Here is a 25,972-nt window from a genome sequence, read left to right as displayed (position 1 = left end):
ACAAGTAAGAAGTCCTCTTTGGGATTGAAATTTAAATATGTCCCCTCAATATAGTACTTTAATATTTTCTACAATATTACATATGTTTAAATAAACTATAGCACCTTAAAATTTAATCCTCATATAAAAATCTTAGTCGTACCATCATTTATAAAAATCTGGTTTAAGGCAGCTGGAGAGATGGCTCAGGGGTTAAGAGCACTGGCTGCTCTTCCAGAGGTCCTGAGTTAAATTCCCAGCAGCCACATGGTGGTTCACAACCATCTATAGTAAGAGCTGGTGCCCTCTTCAGGCTTGCAAATGTACATGTGGGCAGAAAACTATGTAAAGAGTAAATAAATAATAATAATAAAAATCTGGTTTAAATATCTAAACATCTTTACTTAGAAGAGTTTGTATTCTACTGGATGAGAGAAGAAAATAAATGGTATAAATTGCCGGTGTGGGCAGACTAAACCGAAGGGAAGGAAAAGCGGCCATGGCATGCAGAGAGGCCAAGAGCCGATGAGTTAGGAGTGTGTGTGTGTGTGTGTGTGTGTGTGTGTGTGTGTGCGCGCGCACGCGCGCGGGGAGGGGTCCTAGCAAGAAGTTGAAATACAGTTTAGCTTTTGAATATTTTTTTCATGACCCTTGTGCTTATATATTTACATTGCATGTTTATATTCGTCTTGGAATTTAAAGAAAAGGAAGGATTTGAGCTGGAGAATGTCAGCCAGGCTCCAGCTCTGTAGAGCTCCAGGGAGACACAGTCCTTCAGGACTGTTTTTGAATGGCACATGGATGAATGCCCCATGTTAGCACTTTTATTTATTTATTTATGTATGTATTTACTTTTTGTGATGCTGGTAACCTAAACTACAGCCTTGCACTTAGACAAACCCTCTATTGCTGACATGCACCCCACCCACAAATGCCCCGTTTTAGAAAGCAGCTAGAATACCAGTTTGAGTTCACATCAAAGTGGAAGGTTCCCAGTGGTGCCTCACTTCTTGTGAGGTGGGCTGCAGGTGTTAAGAGTCAGATGGGCATCTGAAGGGCATGAGGTAGGTGAAGGACTTTGGGGGAGGAAAGAGCAGCCATGCAGGATGAGTGGTAGGCAGCTCAGGTGCAACTTAAGCTGCTGAGAGCCTCACTCCACAGACCAGCCCTGAACTGTAATTACGGTCATGTGTTGGAGGGCTGAGGTGGGAGACTGAAAATAAAGCACTGTAGATATGTGGGTCACGGGAGAAGGCCAGCATATGGAGCAGAGCAGCGCCAGACACTCTTAAGGCAACCAAATCTAATCAGAACCATTACATTTCCCCCTTCCCTTGATTTTTTTTTTTCTCCCAAGATTTCTGAAACCAAACGGATGCCAGATGTTTGAGCTGAAGTACATGCTGTTTGATTGCCTTACAATTGCAGCCTCTAGTTACCTTTTAATTTGGAGCCCAGAAATCGGGCCATAACCACCTGTTTTATGTCCTGTTAATGGGCATTTAAGAAGTACAAGTGCCACTGTGCTGCCCGCAGTCGTCATTGACAAACGGACAGTTTTCCAGGCGGTTGTCTCTGAATCATTGATGTGGAAACCTTTTTTTCTCATAGTGGCAGAATAGGGCTTGCTAGATGGGCCCACAAGCTACTCCATAAAAGTCAGTTTAATTCATGATAGACTTCAGTAGATCATTGAACAAAGAGGACTTTAGGGCTTACAGTAGGAAGCTGTGTTTCTAGGAAAGAAAACAATCTCCACTCTCACATGCATGGCCTCCATGACATAGGCAGCCCCTAAGGCGGATGTGGGGGTAGTAGTCATAATGTGTTTAAGGACGACAGCGGGGGCTGAGACTGTGGCAGCTAACAGAATAGAGGACAGGCCGGGAGGTAGCCCCAGTAACACTGAGATAAGGGACAGTTGGACACGTGCCTTTGTTATAATGCACTGGCATTTGTTTTCATTTGTGCTTGGCTTCCTGGACATAGTCTTTTTGTTCCTTTCCCACGGAAGACTCTAGATTAGTCTGTTCTCTCTGAGCCTGTAGTTGCAGACTCACAAACATCCAGAGATTACATGCCTGGGAGCCATCTAATTAGCTGGTCTGTCCCACTATTTATGTATTTGTAAAATCATATCCAGAAAGAGGGTTTTGCTGAAAAGCCTTTTGTCTCTAATGTGCTGCCTTAGAAGAGGCCTATATCCAGTTTGAGAAGAATTCTTTTTTTACTTTAACCTAAATTTTGTATTTATTATTATTAATTCCATAATCTTAGTCACTCATTCTTTCTCAACCCCGTCCAGTGCAACCAACCCGTCTCCTCCTAACAAGTCCCCTCTCTACTATCATATCTTTGTGTTTTGTTTTCATTTTGTGACCCACTAAGCTTAACAAGAGCCACCAGGATGGGCAAGGGTGTGATGGGCAAGGGTGTGAAGCTATCCAGTAAAAGCATGAGCCAGTCACCAGTGTCTGTACCACGGAAGACAGTGACTTTGCTTCCGTGAAGAGCCCTTCATCTGTCTTATGGCCCCAAGGGACATCTTTACTGTTTTGCAGAACATTTTACTGCTGGTGACTATAGCTAGAAGAGTCTGTGAAAGAGCCCTTGTTGCGTATCCTCTTTTTCTTCAGTCCAGGGACGACTGGAGTAGGATTTGGTCATAATATAATGAAGGCCAGATATTGGCTACTTCTAGTTTCATCACAGGAGTTAGTTCAGTTCGTTTATGCGGTGAGAAGAAACATGTCAGGAAGGACAGGTCTAATGAGGTTGCAGGTGGAAAGATGTGGCTAGTGGATCAGGGTCTAGGTCCAGCTGACATTGGTGAGGAGAGAGAAGACAATGCAGTCTTGGTCCGATTCCTTTTCTCTTTGCTTGCTGTATTACCATCCCTGTTGCTGCAGAACCTCAAGATGGTTTCCCTTGTGCTGTGGAAATGAACATTCAGAGAGCGGCGGAGATTTCAGGCATCATGGGGCTAAGAGGAATGGAAGACAAAGAGAGTATCAGTTCTTCTCAGAAAAGGCTAGATGCAACCAGCTTTCCCTAGGACAGCCAGTTCGCAGGTGATGCTTAAATGGAAGGACTTGCCCAACTAAGGTTAAGTGACCCAGTGTTTAGCAGTGCTTGGATTGACTGGCAGTGATGACATCCCATCTAGGGTTGCCTGCTCTCTAGAAATGCCAAAGCATCGTCCACTCATGCATCTGTGGGTAAGCCTTCATAAGACACGTGAGGCAACTGTACTTAGATCTTTAGTATCTGTAGATTTTTCTGACAAAACCAGAATCATGATGTGTGAGGAAAAAGAATGTCATGGAAGGACAAGTGTTACAAGAGGCCAGAGTGGAGAGCTTTGCTTTCCAAGGGTGACTTCTCTTTCCCACTGACCACACCCCACTGGCAGGCTTATTTTAGAAAGAAGCCAAGCTGTTTGGAAGATTTAATCCTAAATATTTACTTTTTTTTCCCCTCCAAGAAAGGCTGCTTTGTCAAGCCTACCCTTCTGCCATCCAGGAAGCAGCTCTTTGATTATATGTGCATGACTGGCAGTGGGCTTGTGCCTTGTGCCTCAGTCTGTGATGTGGGCTGCAGTGAGGGGTTTTCACTCTGTCCTAGGGATAGTCTTTGTGCTCATTACAGTGACAGCTATTTGCTCAGATTGTACAGCAGTGTCTGGATTAGTCCATTCTCAATGGGGTTTCCAGTAAGGATTTAATCTTTATGTATCAACACTGACCTCTTCTAAATAGTGTTAAATAGTGGCCTTCCCTGACCAGATTTCTCTCTTGCCTATATAATCACCTGGCATTGGATTCAGATGAATCCAGAGGCACTCAGTTCATGGTTCAAGAATGTGGTGTCAGAGGACGACCTCAGCTGAACACCTGGGGGTGGGGGTGACTGTTACAATGGAGATTCCTCAGCCTACTTTAGTTGGCTCACTTGACAATCAGATGTTTGTTTTATATACTCAGCACCCTGTGTGATTCTGTTATATATGCAAAATGCTCAAGGAAGACAAAGGGTTTGTTTTCTCTCTTTTTTTCTTTGTTGCTCAATGCCTAGGCCGGGCGAGAGTGCCTAGTACATGCAGGTGGGTTGCTCTGTATGTGTTGGTTGGTCAGCTTCACATTTCTCATCTGCTAAGGGTTCTGTTAAAAGCAAGAGCATATGTTATTTTAGATGGTGGGCCAGAACCTCATGGAAATTATTTGAATTTTAGAATGTTTTTCATTGCCCAGTAGTTTGTCTAATGTATAGCACCAAGTAAATGCTTAAAGGCCACATGTCTGAGTCTTGGGTCTCAGATAGGGTCTGGATAAGGTTGCTTAGAAGTGAGGAGCTTGTGTGTTGACCTTCGTATTTATGCTTTTTTGGTTAAGTAAGTAAGACAAGGCTTACTTACTCCTCCATCCTTCCTTTAATTCTTTGTATTCTACACTGTAAAGATAACAAAACTCTCTTTTCCTGGACAAAGTTTCTGTGGGGTGGGGAGGAGGGAAGTATTACATTTTAAGGATTTAAACCTTCAAACAATTTGGCTTGTTTCTAGTGGAATGCTGAGTGTGGATAGCTTTAATCTTGTCTTTGTAGGAAGACTGGTATTCAAGAGAGGTGGGGTCGGAATAGAAGGAAGTTGATCTTCCTTCTCGGTGAGGAAGAATGTTGTCAGTGTTGTTCTGAAATTAAAGCAATAAACCCTGTTTCTCCTTCTCCTGGAAAGTGTCTTGTAGCTGGGCCTTCCTCCCTCCCTCCCTTTCTTTCCCTCTCTCTTTGTCTTTTTGTTCCTCTTTCTCCTTCCTCCCTTCCTTCCTTCCTTCCTTCCTTCCTTCCTTCCTTCCTTCCTTCCTTCCTTCCTTCCTTCCCTTTCTTTCTTTCTTTCTTTCTTTCTTTCTTTCTTTCTTTCTTTCTTTCTTTCTTTCCTTCCTTCCTTCCTTCCTTCCTTCCTTCCTTCCTTCCTTCCTTCCTTCTTTCTTTCTTTCTTTCTTTCTTTCTTTCTTTCCTTCTTTCTTCCTTTCTTCCTTTCTTTCTTTTCTTTTCTTTCTTATTCTTTTTATCTCCTCCTCCTTTTTAGTATTTTTGAGAGAGGGTCTCACTATATAGCCTTGGCTGCCCTGGAATTCTTGACCTGGTTGGCCTCTAACACAAAGAGATCAGTGTGTGCCTCTCCCTCCCTAGAGCTGGGATTAAAGGTGTGTACTACCATGCTGGGTGGAAACTTTCCTGTGCTTGAAATCCAGCAAAGCAGATTGTGACCAGTTCAGGTTATGCTGCTTGGTTAATCTGTACGTTCTGGGGACTAGTTATCCTTGAGTGCTATGTGTATTCTTTTTTTTAAATTTAATTTAATCTTATTAATTACACTTTATTCACTTTGTATCCCTCCATAAGCCCCTCCCTCCTCTCCTCCCAATCCCACCCTTCCTCCCCACTTCTTCCCGAATGCCGCTCCCCAAGTCCACTGATAGGGGAGGTCCTCTTCTCCTTCCTTCTGATCTTAGTCTATCAGATCACATCAGGAGTGGCTGCATTGTCATCTTCTGTGGCCTGGTAAGGCTGCTCCCCCCTCAGGGGAAGGTGATCAAAGAGCAGGCCAATCAGATTATGTCAGAGGCAGTCCCTCTTCCCATTACTAGGTAACCCACTTGGACACTAAACTGCCATGGGCTACATCTGTGCAGGGGTTCTAGGTTATCTCCATGCATGCTACTTGGTTGGAGTATGAGTATCTGGGAAGACCCCTGTGTTCAAATTTTCTGGTTCTGTTGCTCTCCTTGTGGAGTTCCTGTCCTCTCCAGATCTTACTATTTCCCACTTGTTACATAAGATTCCATGCATTCTGCCCAACAGTTGGCCATAAGTTTCAGAGTCTGCTTTGATAGTCTGCAGGGCACAGCCTTTCAGAGGCCCTCTGTGGCAGGTTCCTTGCTTGTTTCCTGTTTTCTTCTTCTTCTGATGGCCTTCCTCTTTGCCTTTCAGGATGGGGATTGAGCATTTTAGTCAGGGTCCTCTCTCTTGATTGGTTTCTTTAGATGTACTGATTATTAGTAGATTTATCCTATATTACATGTCTATATGAGTGAGTATATACCTTGTGTGTCTTTCTGCTTCTGGGACAGCTCATTCAGCATGCTCCTTTCCAGGTCACACCATTTACCTGCAAATTTCATGATTTCCTTATTTTTCATTGCTGAGTAATACTCCATTGTGTAGATGTACCACAATTTTTGCATCCATTCTTCAGCTGAGGGGCATCTGGGCTGTTTCCAGCTTTTGGCTATTACAAATAAAGCTGCTACAAACATGGATGAGCAAATGTCCTTAGTGTGTACTGAGCCTCTTTTGGATATATGCCTAGGAGTGGTATAGCTGGATCTTGAGGAAGCGCTATTCCTAGTTGTCTGAGGAAGCGCCAGATTGATTTCCAGAGTGGTTGTACAAGTTTACATTCCCACCAGCAGTGGAGGAGGGTTCCCCTTTCTCCACAATCTCTCCAGCATGTGTTGTCACTTGAGATTTTCATCTTGGCCATTCTGATGGGTATAAGGTGAAATCTCAGGGTCGTTTTGATTTGCATTTCCCTCATGGCTAATGAGGTTGAGCGTTTCTTTAAGTGTTTCTCTGCCATTTGATATTCCTCTATTGAGGATTCTCTGTTTAGCTCTGTTCCCCATTTTTTAATTGGATTACTTGATTTGTGGCTCTTTAACTTCTTGAGTTCTTTATACATATTGGATATTAGCCCTCTGTCAGATATAGGGTTGGTGAAGATCCTTTCCCAGTCTGTAGGCTGTCGTTTTGTTCTGATGACAGTGTCCTTTGCTTTACAGAAGCCTTTCAGTTTCACGAGGTCCCATTTATTGATTGTTGCTTCTAAAGCCTGTGCTGTTGGTGTTGTGTTCAGAAAGTTGTTTCCTGTGCCAATGAGGTCAAGGCTCTTCCCCACTTTTTCTTCTAACTGATTTAGTGTGTCTGGTTTCATGTTGAGGTCTTTGATCCACTTGGACTTTAATTTTGTGCAGGGTGATAACTATGGATCTATTTGCATTTTTCTACATGTAGACATCCAGTTAGACCAGCACCATTTGTTGAAGATGCTATCTTTTTTTCTATTGTATGGTTTTGGCATCTTTGTCAAAGATCAGGTGTCCATAAGTGTGTGGGTTTATTTCTGGGTCTTCTGTTCGGTTCCATTGATCCACCATTCTGTTTCTATGCCAGTACCATGCAGTTTTTATTACTGTTGCTCTATAGCACAGCTTAAGATCAGGGATGGAGATACCTCCAGAAGATCTTTTATTGTAGAGGATTGTTTTAGGAATTCTGGGTTTCTTGTTATTCCATATAAAGTTGAGAATTTTTCTTTCCAGGTTTGTAAAGAATTGTGTTGGTAATTTGATGGGAATTGCATTAAATCTATAGATTGCTTTTGGTAAGATGGCTGGTTTTACTATGTTAAGCCATGAGCATGGGAGATCTTTCCATCTTCTGATATCTTCTTCTAATTCTTTCTTCAGAGACTTGAAATTTTTTTCATACAAGTCTTTGACTTGCTTTGTTAGGGTTACACCAAGGTACTTTATGTCATTTGTGGCTATTGTGAAGGGTGTTGTTTCCCTAATTTCTTTCTCAGCCCTTTTGTCTTTTGTATACAGGAGGGCTACTGATTTTTTTGAGTTAATTTTGTATCGGGCCACTTTGCTGAAGGTGTTTATCAGCTGTAGCAGTTCCCTGGTAGAGTTTTGGGGGTCACTCACGTATACTATCATATCATCTGTAAATAGTGATAATTTGACTTCTTCCTTTTCAATTTGTATCCCCTTGATCTCCTTCAACTGTCTTATTGCTCTAGCCAGGACTTCCAGAACTATGTTGAAGAGATATGGAGAGTGGGCAAGCCTTGTCTTGTCCCTGATTTCAGTAGGATTGCTTTAAGTTTCTCTCCGTTCAGTTTGATGTTGGCTATAGGTTTGCTGTATATTGCCTTTACTATGTTTAGATATGTGCCTTGTATCCCTGATCTCTCCAATACTTTGAACATGAATGGATGTTGGATTTTGTCAAATGCTTTTTCAGCATCTAAGGAGATTATCATGTAGTTTTTTTTTCTTTCAGTTTGTTAATATGGTGGATCACATTGATGGATTTCCGTATATTGAACCACCCCTGCATATCTGGGATGAAGCCTACTTGGTCATAGTGGATGATATCTTTGATGTGTTCTTGGATTCGGTTTGCAAGTATTTTGTTGAGTATTTTTGCATCAATGTTCATAAGGGAGATTGTCATAAGTCCTCTTTCTTTGTTGGGTCTTTGTAAGATTTAGGTACCAAGGTGACTGAGGCTTCATAGAATGAGTTTGGTAATATTCCTTCTGTTTCTATTTTGTGGAATAGTTTGAAGAGAACTGGAGTTAGCTCTTTTTTGAAGGCCTGGTAGACTTCTGTGCTGAAAACCATCTGGTCCTAGGCTTTTTTTTGAATGGAAGACTTTTGATGACCGCTTCTATTTCCTTGGAGGATATAGGACTATTTAATTGATTTACATGGTCCTGATTCAGCTTTGGTAAGTTGAATCAATCAAGAAAATTCTCCATTTCATTTAGATTTTCAAATTTTGTGGCATATAGACTTTTGAAGTAAGTCCTAATGATTGTTTGGATTTCCTCAGTGTCTGTGGTTATGTCCCCCTTTTCATTTCTGATTTTGTTGATTTGGATGGTGTCTCTCTGCCTTTTAGTTAGCTTGGCTAAGGGTTTGTCTATCTTGTTGATTTTCTTAAAGAACCAGCTCTTGGTTTCATTGATTGTTTGAATTGTTTTATTTGTTTCCAATTGATTGATTTCAGCCCTGAGTTTGATTATTTCCAGCCGTCTACTCCTTTTTGGTGTGTCTGCTTCTTTTTCTAGGGTTTTTAGGTGAGCCATTAAGTTGCTTGAATGAGCTGTCTCGAATTTCTTCTTGAAGGCACTTAGCGCTATGAACTTTCCTCTTAGCACTGCTTTCATTGTGTCCCACAAGTTTGGTTATGTTGTGCCTTCATTTTCATTGAGCTCTAGGAAGACTTTAATTTCTTTCTTTATTTCTTCCCTGACTGCTATGTGTATTCTTGATAAAGAAGAACCTTCCTAATCATGCCAATATAGACTATGAAGATATACAACATAACTCCTATTTAAAATGCAATTTAATGGCTAATTTATGATGACATTTTGCAATTATTATTTTGCCCCAAATGCTCTGATTATTAAGAGATTTTGTGGACTGCAAACAATGTTTGTGTGGCCCTTGGTCCATCACATTGTGTACAATTTGGAGAATTATTAAATACTGCCCAAAACACAATATGAAAGAATATTCAATTAAATTTTTTTTATTTTATTAAATACTTCTGCTTCCTAGGGTTTCATTTCACAGGATTGTGTAACAACGTTCATGATTAATCATGAAAAGAAAAAAAAAAACCAAAACACTGAAAAGATTTTGTTCCTGTAGAATCCTCTTTCTTCTAACCTGACTCTTTATTGTCCTTACAACAGGATGACAGAGATCAGGCAGGGTGTGCTCAGTAGGGCCTGGTTTCTGATGGGAGATGCAGACACAAACTGATAACCTCCTCCAAGCCCTTAACGCTGAACACACATTCAAGTGCTTTGACGGTACTTGTGCACTATGCTCAGCTGTGTGACAGAAATGACACATTCACTGAATTTAGAAGTTCATATTTGAGTTGAACAAACAGGCAGAGAGCTGTTACAATAAAAAGCAGGTATTCCTGGGTTCAGTCAGAAGAAAGCAAACACAGGAGACACTGAAATGCAAAAGATGAAATGTTGGTTCAGGAGACTATTGGCCTGAGAACCTGGCATGTTCTAGCAGTTACAAATGATTCTATGTGTCAGGTGTATCTCAACCATATAGAGAATTGTGTGTGTGTGTGTGTGAGCATGCGTGCACGGATGCTTCTGCATCTGTGCCTCTATATGTGATACCCTTCATCTCATTTACCAGTGGATAGAAAGACTTGTTGAATTTTTAACAGAAGAATGTCATGATGACATTAACGAGCACTTTGATCTTCTTGGTGAAGAATTAATTGAAGCAGAGAAATCATAAAGAGATCAGTTAAGATGAGACTATAATCGTTTGAAAAAGAAGTGTTGCAATCTTGAATTAGGCAATGATGATTATCACTATCACAGTGCTGACTTATTTTAAAAATAGACTGTTTAGGCAGCCCATCTGGGCTCTCACGTCTAATCCCCTTGCCTCCACAGTGTAGAGGGCAGTGTTGTGGTCCAGCCAAGCATCACTCTCTTCAGCCTAAACACAATTTTAAAATGTGTTGTTCGTAGCACTCAGCTAAAGCACAGCACAACACATTTTAAAGTTTTGCTTTAGTGATAAGAATCAGAGGATTATAGAAAAAAGTTTAGAGACTCAAGTGGTAATGTGAGCTTTACTTCGTTGTTCATACCATGCCTTCTGCTGAATACTGTTGGGCTTTTCAAGTTATGTGTGTGTGGTGTATATATGTGTAACTGCATGTGTACATGTGTATAGTGTGTGTGTTTATGTGAATGTATGCATGTGCCTTTCGTGTGCACTTGTAAGTGATTACAGCTCCTTGCAGATTCTTTACTTTGGTTGCAGGAGGCCAACGGTGCATTTTCAGCAGAGCTTTTGTACTAGAAGAACTTTCACTAGCTTTACTTACAGTTTTACCAAGGAAATATACTGGAAGGACTCTCAAAACTCAGGAGTGTCTGACCTTTTGACATTCTGACACGACTTTGTCATTGTAGAGTTCTTTCTTAACAGTGGCACCCTTGAGTCACAAAAGCTTAGATGAAAATAAAAAAGAAAAGAACATTATAACATTTGAAGTAAGTTTTAAATTTTGTGTATACTGCGTTCCTAGCTAACCCTGGTCACATGCAGCCCAGGCAGGTTAGAGGTGTCTGTTTGACATGGAGTTTAGGTAATTAGGAATGGGGGTATTAAATTAAGCAGTTGCTGTATGTTTGGTTAGTTTCTCTGCTAGCTGTTGAAGATAGAGTCCCATGGTTCATTTGTACAACCAGTGTAGTTAGTATGATCCTGAACAGACCCTTACAGTGTGCTGGTGTGAACATGCCAGTTCTTTTTTTTTTTTTTTTTTTTGGCTTGAGCGTAAGTAGCCTAATGTCAATTATGTATAACTTAAAAAACAAACAAACACCTGAGATATAAACTGTCTGTGGCAACAGGTAAAGTTAACAAATAAATAATAATAATAAACTAAGAACCCATTCTTGTTTAAAACTGCAGTCACTAATGTATTCTTATCCTATGAAACAGGATAAGAATACGGGACAGTTTTGGCTGTCCTGGACTTGCTTTGTAGACCAGCCTGGCCTTGAACTCACAAGAGATCCATCTACCTATGCCCTCCCTGAGTGCTGGGATTACACGTGTGTGCTACTGTTCTCGGCTTATCCAGTTTTTTTAAAAACATGCTTATGTTTTCTTCTGACGTTTTAAATGGTTCGGGGCGTAGGTGTATCTCTGTGCTTCTACATTCCTGCCTAGAATCTTGGACATGTAATCCAGCCTATCTTCCAGGTGTTGATGCGCTTTGTCATACACTTGTCTTAGGACTATCACTGATAATTCCTCGGGTATTCTCCCGGACAGCACCCGCTTTTATGGATAGAAAAGCCTGTGGAGCATCAGTTACTTGTCCCCATCCCATCTGCCCTGGGGCTGGCCTTCATCTGATCTGAATTACTGAAGCTTCCTCTTCCAGTTACTGCACCAATGGTGATCATGGGTCCATGGTCACAGTGGATGTAATTGTCCCGTCTCAGGCCTCTAAAGTCTTCACACTGTGCTCAGGGCCCAGAAGGGTTGCATTCCAAAACGGGTTGAGCCAGTTCTCAATTAACCTCTGCTCCATTAACATCTGCTACAGGAATACCTCTGCCTGTCCCAAGTTGTATGCTCCAGTGTCAAAGTAAAAACAAATGAAACATGTGTCTTCCAGAAGTACTATATTCTCGGACTCCCTGCTTTCAAACTTCCCATGGTATTCCTTTATGGAGCGCGCAGAAGCTTTTGTTTGTTCTGTGTTCCAGAGTACTGTGTTCATTCAGCAGCTGTAACATTTAACAGATTGCACTGTTGAAGACCGTGTAGCAATCTCCAGAAATAGACTGAGTGAAGATCTGAGTTCCCTGTCCTGCTGTGTTAAAAGCCAAGCCCAATTCTTGGTCCATGGTAGACAGTCCTAATGATCTTTATTGGAGATACTCAGTTTGTCAAGGATGAGGAAAAAGTGAAAACCCAATAACGAATAGACACAGACACATTTAGATTTAAGAATCGTACCTGCCTGACAGCAACGGCAGTGCAGTTTAGTTTTGGGTGTCATTTCTTGGAGCATCTGTGAAGTTCCACATGAGACAATTAAAAGTGACTGCCCTAAAATTTGAATCGATTACTTAATGTGCTATCTCGGACAATTTGGGACCAGATAAACCTGCATCTGTAGTTGAGCATTCAAAGAATTTACCAGGTGAAACTATGTATTTATATAATGACTTGCCGAATAGAAATATTGCTAAGCATAGGCACTAAAATAATATCAGGCTGTGGAGAGCCTTGATGTAAATAAGGTCAGGATAGCAGTGAACTAGTACTTCTTTGTTTGGTTCTGCCACTGCTGTCATGAGATCATCAATATAAGGCTACAGGTGGCATGATGAATTCACAGGAGGTTCAGAGACCTGGATGAGCGGGGTTGGATGCCCTTTTCCAGTTTCGATTCCAATCAGCCTGTTTCTGTAACTCTCCGACCATTGCAGGTTAACGGCCTTTCAAGTTCTTGTCTAGGTAGAGAAACTGTACATGTTGGATAATTTCCCTTTAATTTCAGAAGACACTGTGCTTTTTATCTTTCAGTGTTGAAAATGAGCCCATGAGCACAAGTAAGAAAAAGGAAAATGCACTTTCATCAGAAGCCGGAAAGGTACAGTTTAAATTAATTTTATTTCTAATATTATTAGTTAATTATAATTATCAATTATATGGTGTAACACCAAGAAAAGAGTTTAAATTTCTGAATATTCTTCCTTTTAGATTTTTGTTTTACCTATACAGAAGAGCACATTTATTTTATGTTGATAGGATAGCCAGCCTAGCCCTGTACCTGCTCCCTGAGGTGGGATGTGGAGAGAGCCTTAGGAAGGCTGCACTGGCCCCAGTGTGAACTTCAGTTTAGGTATTTAGATGTTTGTGCCTTAGTTTTCAAATCTCTAAATCAGAGCATGTGAAATTCATAGCTTCTTTGCCCACAGAGATTTTAAAGGTTAAGTTGCATTTTATGGAATGGTATGGACACCTAATGGCACTTTGTGGAGGTACAAATTAGTATATCCCTGCTAGACGCCGTTGCTGTGTGAGGGATCTCATTGGTGGTCTCATGTGTAAGTCTGCTGAGATGACAGGACAGCACCAACAGTGAATAGGCTACCTGCACAGTTGCTGGTGAGTGTCCGAAATCCGTGAAAATCATTGACCTTTTCAGCTTTCCTAAGTGGTTTTCTATGGAACTGGACTTTTGGGTTGTTCAGCCAGTTCTGTCACCACAGTTGCGGCATTTGGAATTAGTTGCTCTCTTTATTTATATGTGATTTGTGACAGTCAGTTGGTTCCATCTGGGTAGTCCAGGTTAAATTAACCTGGTCATTAGAAGAGTAGAAAGTTATCTGAATTTGTTTTGTTTTGTTTTATTACTGTTATGGATACTTTTTAACATGCTGAAAATTATATGCAGTGTATATGAACTATATCTAAGAAAATTAAGCTGTGCATTCTTCTTCCTTTCTCAATGAAAGTGAAAATAATATTTGCTTCATTGGAAGAAATAGGTCAGGATCGCCTTTCTTTTCTTCACTGGCTTGAGTTTGGCTACTAAATCTTGCTCTTTTGTTTATTTTTTATTGTCATTGATTGATTTGTTTTCCAGACAGGGTCTCACTGTGTAACACAGACGTGGCTTTTGCCTGCTGTGGTTCCCACTCAGGCTTCTGCATGTTGGGATTGCAGAATGCATCATCACGCCTGGTTGCGCTCTCAGGTCTTCTGACTTCTCTCACCTTCTTCTCTCTTCTGCAGCCAACGCTTGGCCAGCCTGCTGATTTACCTGGAGCTCTCTCTCTCCTTCAGCTGCTGAGAGTTAACCCACACAAGAATCTCACTTCTAATGCTACGTATGAAGCTTTGTACTTGTGTTCCACAGTTACTTCTGAGATCTCAAACTCTAGGGGTTCTTTGGTTAACTAATTCCTGTCCATCTTCTCAACCCCTCCTTGCTTCTACACTGTAGGCCTTCAGCAACCCTTTCTGCTTTCTTGGTTCCATTTTCTCTCAGTCTCTGCTAATTTCTCTACTCAGCCTGCATCTGCCCACTGCCACTACTTTCAGTCTGCAGATTTGGATGAAGTCATCCAATCTTCTGTCTCCAGAGATTTGCTGGAGAGTCACAGCTTTGTAGGTTCAATAAATACATATGGCAACAAATATGGCAGTAGGCCTCTGTGCCAGAAATCTTAACATCTAATATATCTTGGTCTGTGCTTCTGACAGTCTTCTTTCCATTCCTAATGTTTAAGTTTGAGCACTCAGGATTTCATTCAGAGATGCTTCCATGGCTCCTTAATGAACGGAAGCTAGTCTTTAAAAGCTGTACTCTCTCTTTTTTAAAAGAGAATATTTATTTATTATTTATACAGTGTTCAGCCTGCATGTGTACCTGCATGCAAGAGGGCTCCAGATCTCATTATAGATGGTTGTGAGCTACCATGGGGTTGCTGGGAATTGAACTCAGGACCTTTATAAGTTCAGCTTGTACTTTTAACCTCTGAGCCATCTCTGCGGCCCCAAAAGCTGAACTCTTAAGGTTGCTGATGACCCTTTGCTACCCACACTCAGTAGCCTTTTGTTCTTCACTCTTGGTCTGCTTAGCCAACTGAAACACGTCATCTTCCAAGTCTTGTTTTTTTTTTTTTCTTCCAGAAAGCTTTTTGGCTTGTCTCTTTCTTATAACACTGGGCTTTAGCTTCTACCTCTGGCTATTTCCTTCTCACTTCAGTCACTGATTCTCCCTGGGATGAATAACTTTTCATGTAGGTGTTTCTCAACCTATGGGTCATGACCCCTTTGGGGGTCACATACTAGATATGCTGTCTATCAGATGTTCACAATTCATAACAGTAGCAAAATTACAGTTGTGAAAGTAGCAAAAAAATAATTCTGTGGTGGGGAGCATGAGGAACTGTGTTAAAGGGTTGCAGCCTTAGGAAGGTTGAGAACCACTCATGTAGATGTTTCATGTAGAGGCTGAAGGTGCCTACCTTCCCCGGTGTCAGTCATTCAGCATGATGCCTTGCCATCCTGGCCCTCCCTCGCCTTTTAACTTGCACATCTTTGCCTGACTTCTCTTTCCCTGGGAGCTCCAGACTTGATTATTAACATTCCTATCCTCTTTTTCTGTGCATGTCCCTCTGAAATCTCAGATTCCATCTGCCTGAAAATCTAAGTATTTTCAGGAATGTTCTATACTTTTTTTGTGTGGTTTTATTTGGAGTGTGGGCTGGGAAGTAGGGAGAATTTCTGACTAGGAGTTCGATGTAAGCATTAAAAGTAGCTACCAGTATTAGAAATAAAGGACTATCTAGGCAGCATATAAGGGACTGTGTGTGTGTGTGTGTGTGTGTGTGTGTGTGTGTGTGTAGAATGCACTTTTGTCACCACACTTTCCTGATGATGAAAAAGGGATTGCAGGAAGTTTGCAGTCCAATGGGCCTGTTTGCACTGGTCTGGAGCCTTGCAATCTCAGGGTTCCTGGGTGCTGGGTATGTTGCAAGGTATCTGGTTTGACTTGCAACAGGCCCAGCCTGTTTTAGATCTAGGAGGTTGCTACATTATTAGGAGGAACACTGATTCTGATGTATGTGTACACTCTCTATATATGTGAGTACCTTTGCCCCCCAGGCATCCAACGTTAATCCTAGAACATTACTCTCTTGTAAAACTGGAGGAATCTCTGTACCATAATAGGAAGGAATGGCTTCTCTAACATTCTGTTGTTCTTCCTTTCTCTCATTTCATTGTCTGGCAAAGTGCACCATTGTGCCATAGCCAAATGTGTGTTCCTGAGCTTGGGGTTATATACACAGTTCTCTGGTGTTCTTTTCTTCCCAAACGGTACTAGGTATAAGCAATAATATGTTCAGAGACTAGGGCAATGGCTCAGTTGATAAGAGCTCTTGTGTAAGCCTGAGGATCTAAGTTTGAATTCCCAGCACTCACACCAAGCTAAGCGTGGTCAGTGTATACCTGTAGCCCCAGCACTATGGGGAAGCAGAGACAGGCATCACTGCAGCTTGCTAGCTAAGCCTATCTTCAGGTGCAGTGAGGAATCATGTTTGAAATGGGAAGAAGGTGGAGGACGAGCAGGACACCTGATGTCCTCCTCTGGCTGTAGTGTGATCACACAACATATATACATATCACACACATGCATATAAACAACATACAAAAACATACATGCCAAGAAGAAATGGCATATTCAAAGGTGAATTTCCTTTATTTCAATTTAGCTTTTTAAAGTTTATTAGTGTTGCTATTTGTTGATTGATGATTGACTAATTGAAAGCTTGATTGAAAGGTCTTACTCTGTAGCCCTGGCTGGCCTTGAACTCAGAGAGATTCACCTGCCTCTGCCTTCTGAGTGCTGGGATTAAAGCTTATGTTACGATGCCCTTAGAGCCTCCTTCTATGTTTATATTCAGTACCTTTTTTTACTTAAAGAATGTTGAGATTCAACATCTATGAGATTACCATGACTTTTATCAGAACTTGGGAACAAGAAACAAAAAGCGAGTAAATTGACTAGGCTGCCCTAGGATTTTGTAATTTAGAGAAAATGAGACAGTGAAGGTACAGTGTGGCCACATTCACTTCCAGAGGCATTGCCTATACAGTTTCAATGAAGTGTCCAAGAGATGGAGACAGGTGCCTGGTAGACAGTCTGATATACAGGCTCATGTCTCAGGAGTTTGAGCTGAGAGTACAAATTTGGGGATCATCCAATTGATTGCATTTACGGGAAGTGAGATCTCCCTGGGAGTGCATGAATGTGCTGTGCATCCAGGCCAGAACTGGAGGGAAATGATGTGCAGGAGATGGCTACCGGAGGTGACCTGGAAGGGTGTGGAGAGAGTAGTCAAAAAGGAAGGGGAACTGCAGGATGGCTGTACAGAAACCAAAGTCATAGTGTTTGTCGCATTCTTCAGATGTGTATAATCTCAACACAGGGGAAGGAGTCTGTTAAGTTAGCAGATGAGTCAGGGTCTCTAAGGAAGTATGGTCAGCATGAGTGGAGAACAAGTCAGCTTGCAGGGACTTAGGTAGTGGCTGTGGTAGGGAAAGGAGGAGAGGGTGTCAGAACTAGTAATGTCTTCTTAACGATGTTGGTGCTCAGGAGAGAGGAGAACCTGAAGTGTCTGGACATGGACTTCTGTATGGTAGAGGCTTACCAAAGGGGTAAATGAGTGGATGGGATCCACAAGGAGTTACCAAGGATGATGAGCTGGTGCCCAGTGGAGGAATTTGTGTCAGGATATGTAGTCTTTCTTTGCTCCTTATGTGCAGAACCAGAGAAAGAGGTAGGCCAGGGGCTGATGCCACTATGGATATAGAGAGGCCAAGTCCAGACAAAGAGGGACTGCCTTTTAAATAGAAGGCAGGTCCTCTATTGAATGTGATTGGATATTAATGATTGGTCTCAGGACTGGGGAAAGGGTTCAAAAGAGTTCCTGGGGAAGCCCTGCCTATTTTTACACCAAGATTCATTTGTCAATGAATTGACTAGGCTGCCCTGTCATAGGGGAGGAGACATGCAGCTCTTAACATTGCAGGAGGATTTTGTAATTTAGAGAAAATGAGACAGTGAAGGTACAGTGTGGCCACATTCACTTCCAGAGGTATTGCCTATACAGTTTCAATGAAGTATCCAAGAGATGGAGACAGGTGCCTGGTAGACAGTCTGATGTACAGGCTCATGTCTCAGGAGTTTGAGCTGAGAGTACAAATTTGGGGATCATCCAGTTGATTGCATTTACGGGAAGTGAGATCTCCCTGGGAGTGCATGAATGTGCTGTGCATCCAGGCCAGAACATCCAGGTCAATGTGGAAAAAATATACTGCATTTCTCATGGTCTGGGATGACTGGAGATCAGGGGAAAGTAACCAAAGCTCAAGAAAGGTTTTGAGGGTACTGTTGCACCTGACAGTTGAGTAAAGAAGATGTAAACATTTGTGGGAATGGATAGAAAATTAGACTTGAAGGAAGGAGGTTGTGCTGAGGCTGGAGAATTGCTCTGATGGGCATATCTATGTCAGTGGGGATAGAGTTGCAAAGATTCAAAGGCATGGACACTTGTGGTGGCCTGAGCTTAAGAGTCAGAGCTAGGATGGTTATAGTAAAGATAGGATCCAGGAGGTGGAACAGAGGTGAGGTATATATCCCTGGAGTTGAGGATGGGAAGGAGCTGGTTTCTGAAGGGCCATCCTTGTTTTGCACAAAAAAGTCAGAACTGTGTGGATAGGAGGACCAAGGAAGTCTTGTAGGAAGAGTCTCTTTGCCACTCAGTTTATTCATTTGGCAACACCCTCAAAATGTCATTTACTCTGTTGGTATAGCCCTCCCACCTTCTACAGACTTAAGTAAAAACGACAGTGCTGATTAGATTAATTAAAAAAATTCTTGTATTACTAGAACAAAAATTTAAGTGTATTTTCTTGGCCAGGTGCAAACACCAGTGATAGTGTCCTGGTTCATTCTTGTTAATGAATAAAGACTAATGTTTTACCTTCTCCTAACTGCTATTTTGCTCACCCTGCTTTAATCTGTTGCTGATTTAGGGTAGTGTTCTCCAGAAACATTTTTCCAAGTTGTCATTGTTTGGAGAGTCCAAATCCCAACTCCCTCCAATCCCCTTTGGTGTGTTTGTTTGTTTGTTTGTTTATCTCCCCCATCCTGTTCCCTGACATCAGAGCCACTTTTGCTTACAAAATTCTTACTAGAGAATTGTTCAGGCTTTAGCACTGACTTTTACTCTGAAGAGGAACTTTCCTTCTCTTCAAGGCTAACACTGTCCCTTTATTGGAGCTATTAGGAATTGATCACATTGTCCCATCACTTTCTACATTTCTCCTATACCCTTCTATCTTCCCATTTCCCACAAGTGCCCAGCTGCCTTGTACAATAGGAACAAAAGGCCAGTTCTGTCTTGGAACTTAAAATATCATTTGTCATTCTTCCTGGATTAAAGTCTCTCAAAGATTCCCTTCTATGTTCTGACTTTTCTTGTTTCTTTGTAGCTTACTCACTGTATAATACCTTGAGTTTAGGATGGACTAGGCCTCATGAACCTCTGAGAACAACTGTTTCTCTTATATACTGAGTGGTTTTCATACCCTACTCATCCTCTGTATTCCCACAAACAAAAATCTGAGCACCTCTTATGAAACATGTCCGTGTACTTAGAAATGCTAACATGAGTGAAATGGAGCTTTCTACATTCATGAGTTTTATTTCCTAAAAGAAGAAAGTGTGTGTGTAGTGTACTTAGAAATGCTAACATGAGTGAAATGGAGCTTTCTACATTCATGAGTTTTATTTCCTAAAAGAAGAAAGTGTGTGTGTAATGTGTGTGTAATGTGTGTGTGTGTGTGAGAGAGAGAGAGAGAGAGAGATTGAGAGAGATTTACTGGTGAACAGAAGGATCAAGACAGAGAAAACACTGAGGTAGTTTGTAACCCAGGACTTCGGTAATTAATTTAGAGGGTATTGGCAATACCTGTAGAAGAGTTCTGAAGGAGTTGAGGGGTAAGTTAGAAATAGGTGAGGGCAGAAAGAAGAGTAAATGCAGAGTTCCCAGGCGATCTGGTAGGGGCTAGCCCTCGTCTGCAGTCTGCAGTGGTCTTGGCATTCTTTACTCCCTTCTGCTTTTGGAATTTGTCCTTTGTCTGGAGACCATTATCTTGGAGGGAACAACTTGTTCTGGCTTTGGTGTTCTCAGTATATTTTCCAGATTTCTTTCTTTCTTTTTCCATGAATTTTAATGTTTTACCCCAACCTTGGGGCTTTGTCATTGGTCCCTTTTTCCTCCTGTCCTTTAGTCGTCTGCCAAAACCGTGTTGTAGCACACATCATTCACAGTTTACATGTTATACTTTGGATCTGGCAAGCTAAAATGTTATTTTATTTATGCAGTCTGTATCCCACCTCAAGTTAATTAGGCTCTCCATTGTTCTCCCCTCTCATCTACACCTCTCCCACCCCTAACACATATGATCAGCATCTTGCTCAATTGTCAACTCCCGGAAGACCATAGCTAAGTGAATCTTAACCAGTACAAATAATGCATGTAGCAAAGAATATGTGGAGATGGATGAACTTAGATAAAGATCATATATCACAACCCACTATGTAAAAAAAAAAAGATAAAATTATTCTCAAAGCACTTGCTTTCCTCACTGCATTTATATTTTACATGCTGAATAACTGTATCTTTGTGCATAACTGGAATTAGTGTTTGTTAGTGTTTGCCGGAATCTTGAGTGCTTTTATCCTACTGACTCCTTAGCACAATGGTAAACAGGCCTATTGGCAGAAGGAAGTGGGCCCCACCTAATGAGAGCCTGTGGTTGGCCTAACTTGCATTGTTTCCCAGGCCCAGGGCATAGAACAGCTGCTTTAGATCAGGCTTGAAATTTTAACTATAGAAATGCAGATTTTATTGTAGGTGTTGTAGTTGAATGTTCTTGCATGTTCACGTTTGTTTCTAAATTCAGAAACTTTCTTCTTGTTGAGAATCTTCTAATTACTGAGAAAGAATTCTCAGAAGATTATGAGGGGAAAATTAAGCAACTGACACATTTAAAGAAACTGAAAAAAAAAATCCTTTGTTAAATTTATCATTGCATCAGTCTAAGAAGCTGAAAATTAAAAATGAAGAGAAGCAAGCATTGATTCCTTTGCACTTTTGATCTCAAGCATTTTAACAATAGTCAGCAGCCCGTATGTGAGGAGCCTTGAGGGGCATTCACTTAAGCTAGTTACACCAAAGGGCGACCCACATGCTCACATTACATTGCTGTCTCATTTTGACCCAGGGAGAAATAGCCTGGCCAGAAATCAGAACAAATTAAATGAAATATTCAAAGGACAAAAAAAAAAAAAAGGAGTAAACTAGCATCTTTTCTGCCATATTCATATTATGAGGCAGTTGAGGTGATGGCTCCGCTGAGCTGACTTAACAGCCAGGGCTCTGCTGCTGAGCAGGATGGGTGGGGGAGGTGGAAATTAAGTGGGATCAAATCACAGATGAAACCATAGGAGGTGAGCCTTGTAGTGACTAAAAGGCTCGTGCATTCCAACGGTAGAGGCTTACCAGTTATCTCAAGTCCTAACTTGATATAATAATAGAAAATGCTGTTACCAAAAATAATAGAGAAATAAATAAATATAAAATTTAACTTAGAATACTTAGAATACTCTAAGTTATTTTGCCCGTCGTCATGTTATTAACATTATTCTTGTTGCCTTATACTATGTTTGATAAATGGTTAGTGGAATGTTCTTTTAAGCTGTTGCAGACCTGGATTAAAGCACGGACTAAGGTGAACAAATGACATGAGTAATTATGATAGCTTTGCTTTCTTGAAGATCATCATCTCTTACAAAACTTTGTCATGTGAGCCTAGAGTGCCATAAGGTGGTTTTACCTTCATGTTTTGATCCTTCCCTGACTCACACTTGAGTTCTTATTTTATGAGGACTCTTGAGCCTGGTGAGTGACAGACAATTTTGGGTGTGCATTCCTTTTCCAAGTATGCAGCTATGTGAGTAAGCATGTTTGGAAGGCAGGTGAGTTGGTACATTTGCTTAAGGCCTTTTGAAATCCTGGAGGAGTGTGAGGTGAAATGCCAGCATGCTCTTTGTTCTCCTAGTTTGATCTTAGCGTGAGTAGTTCATATGAATATGAATATGATTTACTGACAGCTGGATTTTGAGCAGGTAAAATGCATCTCTGAAAATGTTAAGCGTCCTTAGAATGCCCAGTGCATGTCTTCATTTGTATGTAATCCCCAGTCAGGACTTATATTTCAGTGGGCCTTTACTTGGAAGTGATGTACCATGTTACTGTCTTTCTTGACCATGTTGGGGAACAATCTTACATAACACAGCAGCATAGTTATGGGTGAACACAACATGGAAATGATAAGGGCAGTGTGGGTTTCCTTGTCTAGATACTAAGTGTCTGAAGTAATACCCACTAGCTTTATAATGGGCAGGGGCCTATTTAAGTACATGTAAGTTTTGCCGTGTTCTGACTCTTATGTCTGTCTATTCTCACGATTCTCAGTTTTGCATTCTAATTAATTTCCAGTTATAGTAATCCCCTTAAAAGCTAATGCCTTATACATGCACACATACACAGAGAAAGAGCGACTGACAGACAGATAGACAGATGTTATCATAGTCAACTTTTATGTTCCCTTCAGAGGGTTTCTATCCTCCCAGAAGTATCACCTAGTTACAACCTCTCTGTCACCTCTTTTAAACCTAGACTGGTTACTCCTGTTCAGGGTGTTGGAGTGTCTCCCTCTGTCATGTTAATAAACAGCTTTGTTTAAGCTGTATCAACTATGATCTGAGTAGGTTGTAAACAGCATGAAGACAACAGCCCAGGGTTTGGGTCACATGTGTGTCCCTTGCCTCTGCCATGCATGAGCTGTCTTAGTCAGTCTTTATTTTATAAGTGATGATGTTTACTTATTTTGTTTTCAGATTCCCCAAGGTGAGGACACAAGAAACCATGCTGAGCAGCCAGCTATTCTCCCAATGGTGGAAGATCCCCCAAAGCCAAATGACTTTCCTAATTCCACGTCAGATGCCAAAACAGCAGACAATGACCGACAGGGAAAAGAAAGCTTTTTTCAGTTTCTTGGGAACTTATTCAATATCTCAGGAAAGTCATCTCTTGGGGAAGTTAAACAGTCTTCCTTCAAAGATGACCAGGATAAGCCTGAGAAAGACCCACAGACTCCCAGTGGCCCCCGTGAGGAGGGGAGCCAGATGGAGGAGGAGATGGCCAGCTGCACTGTGAGAACTCAGGCCCTTCCTGTGGATCAGCAAGAGTCCAGCTCCTCAGAACTCTCTGATGCCTTTTCTTTGGATACAACACAAGACAGCGAACAGGAAATCACTGATATGCCCAAGTAAGTTTGAAAGTTACTTGAAAAAAAAAAAAAAAAAAAACTAAACTAAATAAAATGAAACCCTAAGTTTTTGGAGCTAGCTTTGTAAGCCTAGTTGGTAAACCTCATTAATTGAAGGACTTGGAAACGGTATCCCATAATAGTCTCTGCTGCCAGATCTGAGGTGACGTGACCGTGTGTACTCTCTACATGTCCTTAGACCTTTTCGTCCTCCTTTAGGTGGTAGTGCAAATACCTTACTGGTGCTAACTTTGTCTTGCATTTTCTAAAGGGCTGGTTGTTATTTGCACGGTGTGATAGAATTTTCTCTAATAAATTATCCATTTTTTTGGCTGAAATACCAGGTACATCCAGTATATCCAAACTGTAGTACAGCATTTAGAGACTGTGTAAACTGTCACATGGTGTCTTGCGTGTCTATGCCTGTTTTTGTCAGTACTTGTAATCTCTTAGTATTTTACTTTATTCTGTTATTTTGGGGATTGTGTATTTTTGGATATAGTAAGGTGTAGATCACATGCATGATTATGTACATGAAATCCTCTCTTCTCTGCCCAGCTTGTTCAAGGTAAACCTTCCAAAGTCACAGATGCGTAGCAGTTCTGTTTTATTTAAAAATGAAAACGAGAACCTTTTGATATTTTCATCCTTATTCGGATATGGTGATTCAGCTGTAGCCTCTGAAACAACCGTGTAGAAAGTAGGCAGTGCTGGCTGAATGATCTCTCATGGCAGTATAGCTGCTCAGAACTGAAACGACTAATTATAATGCATAAAGCTAGGCTTGAGACTTTGAAGTTCAGTGCTTTAAACATGGCAATTGCTTGATATAATGAATATGCACGTGAGTTACAAATATGTAGTGTTTCCATCCAGGGTGCTGCAGAAGATTATCTGGTTAGAATTTTAGACTAAGGCATGAAAGGCATCGTACTTGAAATTATGCAAAAAGACCCCCAAAATAGAAAGGTACAGCACATATTTCCCTTCTTAATACTCTGGAACCATACAAGACATTTTTCTAGTAACTTTGTCATTACTAAGCAAGATTAAATGCCTCAGTATCTCCCTCACACAGAGCAGTTCCGAGGGTACCTACATTCACTATATATGATTCTTAGCTGCTATTTCCTGTTTCATTGGCATCACGTACATTTCTTGGGTTACCCACTTCTTCAGAATTTGTTGGAGAAAATAGTTGTAGTCTATTGTTAATGGGTTTTAAGTATACAGCATTAGAATTTTGAAAGAAATAAAATGACAGAAACCTATTCTGGTGTTTGGATTTTAGTATGTTGTTCTGAAAGTTTCTTGTATTTTCTGAATAACTTACATACTCGGGTACGGGATATGGGATTTTCCAGTAAGACTACTTTTACCTGTTTTTCTTTTTTATTTTATGTGTATAAATATCTTGCCTGTATGCATGTCTGTGTACTGCGTGCCTGCCTGGTGCCTGCAGAGGTCAGAAGAGGGTATGAGATTCCTTGGAAATGGAATAAAGATGGTTATGGGCTGCCATGTCGATGCTGGGAATTCAACCAGGGTCCCCTGCAAGAGCAACAAGTACTTTTAATCACTGAGCCATATCTCCAGCCCCTGTTGTGTCTTAAATATTTTCTTACAAAGACTGCTTTATTTAAAGTCAGAGATTGTTCAGTAACTCTTTGATCTAGTCTGAAATTCATTCTGTAGCTAAAGTCACTGTTGATTTTCTATCTGCATCTAGTTTAGTTTATGATAAACAGTAAAATAAATGAATGGAACAGATTTTTTTCTTGTCTATGCTTATGGCTTGGTAAGATTTTAGGAGCCAGAATTTATATGAGGTGAAATAAACTAGTTCAGCTAAAATTTAAGATGTATGTAAGAGGCATAAAATTTAAGATGTATGCTGAAGTTTTTATATTCTGAAGGAGAGGCACTTAGCTATATCACTGAGATAAATCTAGCTTTCTTAACATTGCTGTAACAATAAAGATGAACTGTATTTTAAAAGGCATTGGAATACTAACTAGATTTTTCTACTTTCCAGATAGATTCTATATAATGTTTTAGATTATGATAGGTGTTATTTGAAAAAGTCACATAAAACGTGTAACCAATATTTTCACCATTTATCTTTATATTCAGGGTCTTATATTTTAATTTGTGTTCAGGGTTTAAACATTTTAGTGTTTACCTTAAGAAAGAATGAGCCATTAGGGGCTGGAGAAATGGTTGAGAGCATTTGCTGCTCTTGAAGAGGGCCAGCACCCAGGTCAGGTGTCTCACAGTCTGTAACTTTGCTTCCAGAGGATCTGATGCCATCCTCTGATGGCCGCAGGCACATGCATTCATGTGGCACACATACATTCATGTGGCACACATACATACACATAAAATAAAAAATAAATCATAAGCAAGATAGTGTGAAGTAGATTGCTAACATTTAGAATGATTATTAGCCATGCATTAATCCACAGAGGGCTGTACATAGACGCTATTGTGTAGCTCTTTTGTGAAGGATTGAAATATACAGATTATGATGGCACACCTTGTCCACTCAGACCTCTAACAGAATAGTGGGCAAGAACCTCCTAGCTCCTTATAACTTAATGTGGTAAATATTGTGATCTGTGCGTTCAAAGACCAGAGAATAAAAGTCCATC

The 25,972-nt window shown here is 40.9% G+C and overlaps 1 protein-coding gene across 2 annotated transcripts in view; it reads left to right on the top strand.

Moving 5' to 3' along the window:
• The window catches only part of Crybg3 (crystallin beta-gamma domain containing 3), a 109,041-nt gene that overhangs the window by 11,137 nt on the left and 71,932 nt on the right, over positions 1 to 25,972 (top strand). For both annotated transcript variants that reach the window (XM_021660555.2, XM_021660554.2), the window contains exons 2-3: positions 12,930 to 12,996; positions 22,891 to 23,321. In XM_021660555.2, the coding sequence (XP_021516230.1) occupies positions 12,930 to 12,996; positions 22,891 to 23,321 (498 nt within the window). The remainder of the gene's footprint in view (positions 1 to 12,929; positions 12,997 to 22,890; positions 23,322 to 25,972) is intronic.

The sequence above is a fragment of the Meriones unguiculatus genome, chromosome 17, assembly GCF_030254825.1.
Source record: "Meriones unguiculatus strain TT.TT164.6M chromosome 17, Bangor_MerUng_6.1, whole genome shotgun sequence".
In the NCBI taxonomy this organism is placed as follows: domain Eukaryota; kingdom Metazoa; phylum Chordata; class Mammalia; order Rodentia; family Muridae; genus Meriones; species Meriones unguiculatus.
This window is presented reverse-complemented; position numbering and strand designations above follow the sequence as displayed.